Source organism: Lepisma saccharinum, chromosome 23, assembly GCF_977018435.1.
Source record: "Lepisma saccharinum chromosome 23, izLepSacc3.1, whole genome shotgun sequence".
NCBI classification, from domain to species: Eukaryota; Metazoa; Arthropoda; class Insecta; order Zygentoma; family Lepismatidae; genus Lepisma; species Lepisma saccharinum.
The window spans coordinates 47,736,065-47,748,141 of record NC_139251.1 but is presented as its reverse complement, the minus strand read 5'-3'; the positions used below and the strand labels follow the sequence as shown (position 1 = coordinate 47,748,141).

Genomic DNA, 12,077 nt, shown 5'->3' with positions numbered 1-12,077 from the left:
AATTGAACTCACTGTATTTTATTTGTTCCTTTTTTAATTGTTGGTGCTTTATAACTAGGGACATATTTGTGGAAAATAAAAATTCAGTATTTCAAGTTTAAATTTGGCACATAAAATTACATTTTGGTGATATTATGATGAAATTTAATTTCAAAATGCCACATTTATTAAATAAAATGAAGAATTTTCAGCCCAGAAGACATATTCGTAACCATCACACATGGATTAGGATTCTTATTCCCTCGTTTAAAAAGTCTTGGCATCACATATTTTACCACTTAATTTAAGCAATGTTCCAGGAATGTTCAACAATTTCCAGGATAATTCAAACTCGGAGAAGTATTTGGTTGGCAATTAAGCCATAATTTAATGTTTAAGAGTTTTATCTTGCATTTTATACATAATTTACATTATTTTGTGGCAAATGTGGTAGAAATCACCTAAAATAGACATTACAATAAATAGTCTCATATTTAAGAGTTTCCATCCAAAAGTAACATGGATGTCCCTGTTCATCTTTTATTAATTTATCCCTAATATGTGCATAAACCATTGTTTCTTTGATTTGGCTGAAAGATTAACATACAAGCTATGAGATGGTACGTCTTTTTAATATAATGTAATGGCTTCTTTCCTCTGTGTTTCATGTTTTCTCTTTTACAGGAAGAGTATATTTATTTTCCTTTCAAATACTGGAGGAAGTTTACTAACAGAAAAGATGTATGAATTTTGGAAAGCTGGGAAGAAAAGAGATCAACTTACACTCGCTGATTTTTCTGAGTTGCTCGAGAAGGGTGCATTCAATGAAGAAGGTAAGATTGTTGTTATTTACCTTTATGGATTCTTGTTTATATGTATAGTTTAGTCATAGATAATGAAGATGAATGAACTGCTTTCTTTGTAGAAATGCAAGCTGAACTTCAACAGGATCTGGTGGCATGCCACTGAAGAAGTACATCCAATCATACAAGTCCTAACTAAGATAAGGAAATTATTTGAAGTTCTTAATGCAGTGGAAATAGTCATTCCTTTTTATGCATATTTGTTTAAAGTATAATTTTTTCAACAACATTCTATTTCCAGGTGGATTGCATCATAGCGATGTCATAGGAAGCCAGTTGGTCAATTACTATGTTCCTTTCCTGCCATTAGAGAAACAGCATGTGAAGCTTTGTGCACAAGATGCATTTCACTTCAGAAGATACAGGCCAAGTAATGAGATGTTACAGTAAGTACAGTAACCTTAGCTATTTCTCGTTGTTTAGATTTTTTTTTTTTTGTACTAATACAGTTCTGCTGATCACATCACCCCCACCTTCGGCCATGATCAAGAAAGTGTGGGGCCCTAACCCTACACCCCCTATACACCTTCATGGCGTGGTGCATAGCACAGGGGAGCACTTGACCTTTTTTACTAACACAGTTGAGACTGCTTTATACATAACTCAGTTCTGCGTAATTCTGTTTTATACGTAAATTACTGTAGGTCCTGGCAAATATAATTTAAAAATTTATAATTAAACCTTATTTGTACTTAACGAATCTACGAATGTCAGTAGCCTAATGACGTGGTCAAGGATGTTGCAGTATCAACTTTCGATCTCACCACCAGAGATCCCTGGTTCGAATCCCAGCATGGTCATGAATGTTCTTTGTGATTTTCTGATCATCAATTTCATATAATTATCGTTCATCCCCATAGTCTCATTAGCTTCAATTGGCAGGAATAGATATACAAGCTCCAGTACCGCAAGTCTTGTCAAATCTCCCCATCCTCTTGTTCCATATTCTGATCTTTCGTACTACACTCTTAGGAATTAATCATCCATAACTTGAATTGTGCAAGCCTCTGCTCCGTAAGTAATTGTGTAGTACATGTTACACATTACCTTCTTGCATTTTAGTTTCAATTTCATTTCTAAAGCCTGTTTGGCGAAAGAATAAACTTCAAAATTCTATTTTTGTCTATTTCGTTGACAGCCAGGGAGGGTCACATGGACCGCTCAACCAATCGGCTTTGTCCAGTTGCCATGGTGAGGGCAAATTCTCATGATATTCTGCATTGCCAAATTTTTCATTTCAAGTCACTTTCAAAACAGGTGGCTGGCACCCTCAACATGGCCAAGCACGGCGAAGCTTAAAGGTTGCCGCCACATAGCAAGAAAATCTGTCTCAAATTCTCTGCTCCCTGAAATGCAAGCGAAGGGTGCATGTTGGCAGCAAAAGGTGTCGTGTACAAGGAGACATAAATCAGGCGTGCAGCAGCACTGCAACAAGCAACACCCTTGAGGCGAAAAGTCTGGGTTTCCTGAAGTTTATTGTTTGGTCGGTCAGACTTTAGTACAGTTATAAGTTGTAAATCATTGAATTCGTAACATCATTAAATTAAAATTGTGATACTTTAATGTGAAGGAACATTAATTTTCCTTTTAATTATTGTATGATGTTTTATTGTAGGAAAGTTGTTGATGCCATGATCTATGACCCTCCAGACTCCCCATTGTATTCTAGAACAGGATGCAAAAGAGTTCAGTCCAAGGTTGATATGCTTATTGAAGAAGAAAGGTATGATGAACATGATGAAATGTAAATGGCATAATACAAGACATTGCTTTTCTTCAGGGATATTTTTTTTAAAATTTATTTTTAACTAACTTTTCTTTCTACTTTTGGAATGATTGCAGCTATATAGTTAAACAAGCTCTTGTGTTCACATTCGACCTGAAATAAAGCCTAAATATGGTATCATGACAAAGTGAGAATTAAGTTTCATCAGTATGAATATTTACGCACAATATGTAGAATAAAAATACATCGTTAAAACAGTTGAAATCCACAAGCTAATATTTACATGAAAATAGACCTGATAATCGTGTTCCAACTAGTTTTGCACATGACAAGGTCCCATAAAATGACTGATTACTGATATTTTTATTGTGTTCGAAAACAAAGAATCTAGTCTGCCTGTTCCTGCAGGCCTTATCTCGATGTTGGAAGATAATGCAATAAGGCACTAGTTTTTATATTTGTAATCTTTTGAATGATTCTAATGGTGCAGGAATGTGCATTGCTTTTATGGATTTCATGACAGGGTGGTTACTCACCGGGAATTCTATGTGATTTTTTCTCTGTAGACATGAAAATTTCATTGTAACTTTAATTGCCCTGAGGCAAGTTTTCCACGGTTTAGCTTTTTATCGCAAAATGAATAGAAAGCTGCGTGGAATTCTCTCAATCCGTTTTCTTTGTTAGTGTCCTTTCCAGAGCACACTATCTGACAGACAGAAGATTATTGCAATATATGATACCTTGAAGTTGATTAGTTAAATTTGAATTTTAAATTCTTATAGAATTAACAATTTTTTGTAGATTAGCATAACCCGTAACATTTGTGACATGTGTTTGTAGATGTGGTGAGAGGTGGTAATACATACAGTTGAAATAGAGAAAACATCTACTTGTGTTCTTGAAATTTTGGTAAGTTCATCTTGAAAAGCTGGGAATTTCACATGAATTTTTTCTAGAGTGGCCACCCTGCATGATGAATTTTTTGTTTCTTTGTGAGTGGGTGTTAAGTCTTCAATCCACTGTTCCATTCTCTTACTCTATTTTTGGAGTTAGACTAGCATTTGTATATTTGGTATGTTGTAGAACTAATCGCTTGTTAGATTATTGCTTTGTTATAAGTTGTTTTTTCACCTGTGTTATCACAGAAAGTTATGGTAGTTGAGGTTGTGCTGGCTACACTGCCTCTACCAATTGTCACTCGTAGTAATTTGTGATTTCATGATGTAATGCTAAACAAAAAAGATAATTTCTCTTTTAATTATGTAATTTGGTGTAATTAGTATGTTTTTTTTAGACTGGCAGTATTTTTGATAAGTAAGATAACTAGAAAGATTTTTGATGTAATCTTGTTGCCCCCATTTAATCTTTAATATAAATATCACTCTACGTATGATAATATTTTGTACTTGTATAAAACAACTTTGAGAACATGCGCACACTATGTATGTTCCAAATGAATTAACATCAGTTTATTATCAGTATTCACAGATTCTGGTATTTATGTAACAAAAAATACAAATTAATTGATACTATTACAAGCTTTTGCATCGTAAGTCATGGACTTTATTATGTTAGATGTTTCAGAATTATTGTTGTTGTTGTTTATGCGTTTTGATTCGGCTTCATGTATTTTTACCATTGTGCATAACTTAGGAAATTTTTGTTGTGAATAGTTGAATTTGTGATTGTTTAGATCCTTCATTTGTAATGAGATTACAGTATGGATCAGGGTCCGGGAATTCCTTGAATTCTGGGAATTATATGTGAATTTTTCTCCATAGACGTGTAAAAGTGCAACTTTTATTAATCGAAATGAATTCATACATTTACAAGTGCCCCGAGGCAAGTTTTTCACAGTTTAGCTTTTATTTTTATTGAGGAAGGGAAATGGAAGCGACGTGGAAAATAAAACTGAATTCTCTCAATCTGTTTGCTTTGTTATTATCCTTTGCAGAAGAGTCTATCTGACAGACGGAAGATTATTGCAAGATAAGATATCTTGAAGTTGATTAGGTAAATTTGAGTTTGAAATTCTTACACAATTGATAATTTTTCTTAGTTTATGATATTACGTAATGTTTGTGGATTGTACTTGCAGATGTTTTTGTGAAATGGCAAATGTAAACTCTGCACCTTGAATTGAATATTTTAAATAGTACATGATATACCGTTTAATTGAATTGAATTATAATTTTTGGATACATTGGAATCACGCAGACCCTTTATATTGTTAATGTATTTGTGTGTGTGTGTGTGTGTGGGTGTTGAGAGGCAGTAATACATACGATTGAAATAGAGGAAACGTCTGCTTGGGCCCTTGAATTTTTTGAAAGTTCTTCTTGAAAACTGGGAATTATACTTGAATTTTATCATGGTTCTAGAGTTGATGCAAGGGCTGAAATTATGAAAAGAGAGAAATTTAATTTACCAGGTGTATAAGCTTAAATCTGCTGTTTTGTAGTCAGAAAAACACATAGTTTGTTCATAGAAAGGAACAAGAAATTTATTCAAAGTACTTGCCCTCGCGAGCTACACATTTTGCCCACCTCTCGGGCGATTTGTGGATACCATGCCAAAAAAAGTCCTTCTCTTTCGAGGCAAACCACTCATCAAGCCATTTTCGGACGTCTGCATACGAATCGAAGTGCTGCTCAGCGAGGGCGTGGCCCATCGACGAAAACAGGTGGTAGTCGGAAGGGGCCAGGTCTGGTGAATAGGCAGGATGGGGTAGCACCTCCCAGTTGCGTGTCTCCAAGTAGTTTTGGACCAGTCTTGACGTGTGCGATGGAGCATTGTCGTGGAGGAAAATAAGCTTGTCATGTCTTTGTTGATAATCCGGCCTTTTGTCACACAGCACACGGTGCAATTTGATCAGTTGTTGGTGGTAGCGGTGGGCAGTGACAGTTTCACCAGGTTTCAACAGCTCAAAGTAGACGATACCCTGTTGATCCCACCAAACACACAGCATCGTCTTCCGGCCGAAGTGATTTGGTCTCGAGCAAGATGTTGATGGTTAGCCGGGATCAACCCACGATTTCTTACATTTAGGATTCTCGAAATATATCCACTTGTCATCGCCAGTCACAATCCGATGCAGGAAAGACTTTCTTTTTTGTCTGGCAAGCAAGATTTCGCATGTGTTTTGGCATCTCTCCAGCTGCCGATCGGTCAATTCATCCGGCACCCATTTTCCGATGTTTTGAACCTTTCCCATGGCACGTAGACGCATGGAAATGGCTGCTTGAATAACACCCAATTGCTCGGCAAGCATCTTTTGCGTTTGGGTATCGTCCTCATCCAAAAGAGCCTGCAATTGATGGTCCTCAACCTTCTTGGGCCAATTTTCACGCTTCTTGTCGCTCAGGTCAAAATTGCCATCTTTGAACCGACGAAACCAATCCCTGCACGTTGTTTCCAATAGAGCACTGTCACCATAGGCCTCCACAAGCATTCGATGCGATTCAGCAGCCGATTTCTTCAAATGGAAGCAAAAAAGCAGAGCTTCCCGCATATGCTCTTTTTCTGGCACAAAACTAGACATGCTTACCACAGGAACACTGTCTGTTGTTGTCTGCACGTGCTGACGATGTGCACTGATTCGTGTTGGCAGATGTCCAACTCATACAAACACCAGGTATGGCGTGCCCATGGTAGCTTCGTATGCTCACTAACGCCATCTATGAGCAAACAGCAGATTTAAGCTTATACACCTGGTAAGTTCCTCTTAAGACCCCTTTTATGCAGGCTTTTTCTGTGGTCGACAGCACGACAAAGTTGTCATGATTTTTAGTACAGTAGAAACATATGTGTCATTATATGCTCTACCATGCATTTTGAAAAACGTGCAATTGTGTCCTAGAAAATGTCAGCACCAAAGTGATGAAACATTTTGTAAGTAAAGGGTGCGTCACGGGAAACGGGCAGTTTTCAAGTGGAGAAATCGAAGCAGGGAGAGAGAGTAGAGATGGAAGTAGGGTGCCATTGAACTCTCTTGGTCATGCCATTTTCAGCTCAGCTCGGCATGGCAGTAGTACATGCAATGTCAGTTGCAGTCATGGTGCCGTGGACATTTGAGCATTGTTTGTTCGCAAACCACAGTTTCTTGAAAAGTAGAGAGTCTATTATTGAAGCACGGTGGCTCTTTCGGTGCTGTTTCAATATCAGGCATCATGGATCCATTTGCCACTTTTCATGAAACTGTCGAATGTGAACAAATGATCAAATGTCCACGGTGCCATGACTGCAACCAACATTGCATGCACTGCTGCCACGCTGAGCTGAAAATTGCATCGCGGAGCGAGTTCAATGCCACCCCCTACTTTCATCTCTAACCCCCTCTCCCTGCTTCGAATTATGCATTTGAAAACCGTCCATTTCCCATGATGCACCTAAAGGCCTGCACAAGACCTGGAGCAGACCCGTTCGCGATACATCGCTCCTGAAATGCCATGCAACCTGCACAACACCCTCGCTTGAGCAGCTTGTATGCCCACCTGCACAGATCGTTCCTGGCAGGCATTGTAGACCCGGCGGGTACCCGCAGTCTTACGATACCTAGTAGGTCTCAGTTCGTTCTTTCCATCAACTGCAGACCCCTCCCTCTACATGACGTAGTTGCTTCGAGTAGAAACTGCACCGGGCCCACACCGTTCTGCAGTGTTGCCAACTGCAATAGATTTTCACTACTTAAAAAAGGGAACTCGAAGCTTCGTAAGCCACATCACCAATGAAATGAGATTTACGAATGTTGCTACCCCCCCCACACACACACACACATTGAAATAGGTTTTCCGTGGCACAGGATCCATAAGTATATGTCGTAAACAACCAATATACGTATATATAGTGATATAGGACAGGACTGAAACGTGTCACGTTCGACGCTGAGGTCGCGAGTCGAACAACACACTGTTCTACTGCGAACACCAGGGCCGTAGCCAGCCAGGGCCATTGCCGTTACCCTCGTTTGGGGGGTAGGGCCAAGTACTTGGATAAACGTGCCAACAAGAACAATCACAATAATAGTAATAAAGTAGCATGAAAGGCATTATAATCCTCATAAATCACGCAAAAAGGGGGTAGAAGTCGGTTCTCACGCGCATTTGTGTTGAAACAGAGGATTAAAAATATTTTTTTTCAACACGTCAATTTCACATTAGCTAATAATGGAAAACAAGCACACAAACTGTTTTTGAAAGAAAGAAAGTGCATGATAAATGCATTCCGAATGTACAGACATATGGCATGTAAAATTTCCATCTACAATATTTTATTTTCACATGGAGCGACGTATTACATAATCAATTCATCCAACTCGTAACAAACCAACATTAATAGCAAATAATATCACGGGCCGCCATAGCATTCTCTGTTTTAAAACTTTTCTCACTTAGATCGTTCGGCGCTCAGGGCCGACTCCCGCTACCCCTTTGCTACGGCATTGAACTTGATGAGACTGGATAATATTTTATAATATATTTCTACTTTCATAAAATTTGAAATCAAGGGGTTGCAATTACCCCTCCATTCCCCCTCTGCAGGTGCCCTTGGCCGTCTGGAAGAAAAATGCAAGAAAAATATGAAAATTAATTCCATCTTGAGTACCCTTTAGCCCTGCTACTCTTAAATTCTGCTAGTCTGTTTTTTCTTGTACTTTAATGTTTGACCCCCACCCTGACCCTTCCGCTAGACTTAATTTCCGTCCAAGGTTGTGAGCAATGCACCCTACCCCCTCTGGTTGCGCCACTGCGTGCCTGGTTAAGGCACCATGCAATGAAAAGCAATTAGTTTTCAGTGAGGAGATTTTTGTTTGCTCGATCATTCATTTAAATAAATGAAGCTGTAATACTGCGTGCATTTCCTGGCAATAAGATAAAAACTGCTTACGCTGAACTGAAATCGCTAAGTATATAAATTCTCCTTGGAGGAGAGAGCTCCTCCTAGGACCTCGTAGGATTTACGAGCTACGTAAGTAGGCAACACTGGCTGAAGCTGTCCACGTGGTGATGAAACACCTGGAGCGACACGCTGCCGGAGGGCTGTTTCCTTCCAGCAGGTTTTGCAGGCGCCCGGGTCTTGTTGAATGCCCAGTTACCTTGTAAGCGCAGAGCGCCTGGAAGACGAAGAACCCGGGTAAAGACGCAAGTCGACTCGTTGCCGTGGGCAGGCTAGCAGGTATACCTGTCCTCACGGGCAAGCGGGCAGTGGGTAGGTAAAATGCAAACTATGCTGGCCTTTAGATGCACCCTGTATATGGCTAATTGTTTAATTTATGCAAACTTGACATTTTCTGCCATCGACTGATTCAGACATCACTGTTGCCAACTGCTCTGTTGGATTAAACGAGTCCAGTTGCGTTAAACTTTTCATGCAAGACTCTTTGTCATGTAAATGGATGATCTAGGCCTAGTAGATGTAGAACAGAAATCAATGGAAATAAGTATGTACTGTATTTAATTCCAAATTTGAAGGATTGGATCCCAAGGGGAAAAAGTGAATATTGGTAAGGTTTAACGCTGTTATTATTGTTCATTATGAAAGTTATTTGTTATTATCTGGCATGGAGACTCGAGTAATTTTATTTTGATCAAATCTTTTCCTATTGTAACCAAGTGTATGTTTCGCACACAATGTTTCAAAAATAACATTGTAACTGACTTTTGAGTTTTAAGTATCTACAGTCCCCCCTGAAAGTTTGGTAAAATAAAAAATAAAAAATGGTGGCAGTAAAGAATTTGGGAAAAACAAAAGTGGTAAATATGTTCTTCTTAAAGGTTTGCATAACCACTTTTTGTAGGTGCAAGTAAGAAGTGTAGAGTGACTAGCCATGTGAGGTTGTGTTGTATGTGTATCTTGAGCAAGCTTGAAAAAGTTCTGGAAAAACCAGGACGAAATTTCGCAGATGATATAAAAACCACCAAAAATAACTGTGTTAGATTATTTTGCATGAAAGTGGTAAATGCAAAGCAACATTTTAAATGACCTCTGGTTTCCATTAACTTCCATAGAGGTTACAAAATGCCCCATCCCTTTTCTGTCTTTTCTCTGAATAAAATAAATCACTCGTGGATCCACCTTCCACTCCAAAAAGAGATGGGATGGTAGCACCGTTACCATTTCACTATCTCCACTTCTATTGTTTTCTTACAAACGACAAATGCTGCTTGCATAAAATGAACCTTCCAAATACAACTGCATTTGCCATTGTGACATAAGGGAAGAAAGGATGTGATTATGAAAATCCATGTATTACAATGGGTAATAAATATTGTGGCTTTATAGTGACTTTTTTAATTGTTTCATCGTGCTTTATATACATATTTTGATATAATTATCCTGTGCCTTGAAAGAGATGTTTCTGATTTCAATATTTGTTGTATACATTATATTGTGCAGATTTCTTGTGTGACTGAATTTCTGCAAAAATTATCTACATTATATGTTTGTGTGGTTTATACAAGGTAACCAAAAAATTTCTTGCCGTTCTAGAACAGTGATAAACAAAGAGCAATACAGTGGACGGTACGTACCTTTAGGTTTCAAAGTAATCTCCGTCAGCATCCAACACCCTTAGCCAACGTTCCTGCAGCTGCACAATACCCTGGTGATAAAACTCGGTGGGCTTGGATGCAAAGAAGTCCGTGAGTGCGTTCCGCAGGTCTCCCTCATTTGCGAAGGATCTCCCACGGAGGTGGTTGTCGAGGGAATGAAACAGGTGGTAATCTGTTGGTGCAAGGTCTGGTGAATATGGTGGATGGCACGGTGTCTCCCAGCCAAGTTGCTGAAGGGTCTCCCGGGTCCTCTTTGCCACATGTGGCTTGGCATTGTCGTGCAGGAACAGCACACCCTTGCGATTCAACAATGCCGGCTCCTGCAGTGATGGTCTGACCAGGTGGAAGGAGCTCGTAATGCACCACTTACCGACAATTCCACCATACAGAGAGCATAACCTTTTGTGGGTGCAGAGGGAGGTCTGAGGAACAGGGTCACATGGCGACAACCAATGTCTGGTACGCTTGGAAGTGTCGTAGAGGACCCACTTTTCGTCACCAGTGAGCAAGCGATCAAATATGGGTGTGTTCAGGTGCCGAGTGAGCAAGGACAAACAGGCTGTCACTCGGTGTTCCTTGTTGGCTGCCGACAATGTGTGGGGTACCCACTTGCTTAACTTGTATGACTTCCCTATCCCATGCAGGTGCAGTCTGACTGTTTCAGCGGAAACATGGAACCTTTCTGCAAGTTCATCACACGTTAGACCACTGTCTCTCGATGGCTGCTTTCAGGGCCTCGTCATCCAACACATGTGGTCGTCCACTGCAAGGTTCATCCGAAAGGATCACATCTCCCGAACGGAATTTCTGGAACCAATGCCTGGAAGTGCGTTCGTTCACGGCATTCTCCCCAAATGCCTGGCAAGTGCGGCAACTTGATGCGGCAGCTGACAGGCCCACTTTATAGTCATACAACAAACACACCCGAACAAGCTGCTTCGATACCTCCATTTCTCTTCGACACTGGATGAGCTATGACTGCTGTGTGTCCGCAACATGCCTGTATTACTGACAGTCGATGGTCAGACTAAGTCCCGATAGCTTGGCAGGCATGTGCATCATTTCGTTTCCTCTCTGTGAGCGCATGATTAATGGGACGTCAAAAATAGCAAGAACTTTTTTGGTTACCTTGTATTTATTGTTTGAATGCTCTTATCATAATTGATGGAACATAAAGAACCACTACAAAAATTTACCAAATTTGTCTGTAATTAATAGTGTACCAATCACCAGGCTTTCTGTACACAGGCAACAAATATGGCATAATTAATTTTCAGTAGCTCTGTTCGTACCTACCCTGTAGGTGGTTCAGTGACCAAGCATGTTAAACAGTTGACTTTTTACTATCTCATCTCCGAAGTTCCCAGCTTTCAATCCTTCCATACACATACAGGGAGGTTATTTCAGTCGTTCACCGCCAGCGTGACGGCCGTTCCGCGGACTCTTCATGCAACAGGTCCCGGCAAATTGCGTTCAGGAAGTCCGTAACAGAAACTGCTTGTTTTGTAATGTTTCCACTTTTCACAATTACAGTTACAATTACAATTGAAATAAGCACGTACCTTGTCGCACGGATGCAGGAAAAGGTGTCCTCCCAAATACAAATATTTCCGGCACCTTATTTCTGACATCTAATCTTAGATTAGACATCGCTACTTTATCCTCAGTTGACAGAAAGGGAAGACAGCATCCCGGCGCATAAAGCAAACCGAAAGCGTAAAATGATATTTAAAAGTAATAATAATGATGATCACTAACCTCCTGTGTTATAAGAGATGTTGAAAATGACTTCCTTCAACAGCAATACAACACGTTTCTTAGGTTCAAGAGATCCTGTCTATCGTAATCCCTGACCACTTTTCTGCAAGAATTCGTTTTCACGTAATTATCGTACATAAAAACTCTATGTTCAAGACTATATTTGTTTAACGACATAAGTAATGAATGAATAACAATTAA

The 12,077-nt window shown here is 39.6% G+C and overlaps 1 protein-coding gene across 1 annotated transcript in view; it reads left to right on the top strand.

Moving 5' to 3' along the window:
• Window positions 1-8,289, top strand: part of LOC145977775 (torsin-1A-like) — a 29,309-nt gene extending 21,020 nt beyond the window's left edge. The window contains exons 5-7 of the mRNA XM_083110050.1: window positions 664-812; window positions 1,084-1,228; window positions 2,458-8,289. Coding sequence (XP_082966176.1) covers window positions 664-812; window positions 1,084-1,228; window positions 2,458-2,590 — 427 coding nt within the window. The 3' untranslated portion in view covers window positions 2,591-8,289. The remainder of the gene's footprint in view (window positions 1-663; window positions 813-1,083; window positions 1,229-2,457) is intronic.
• Window positions 8,290-12,077: the final 3,788 nt, after the last annotated feature.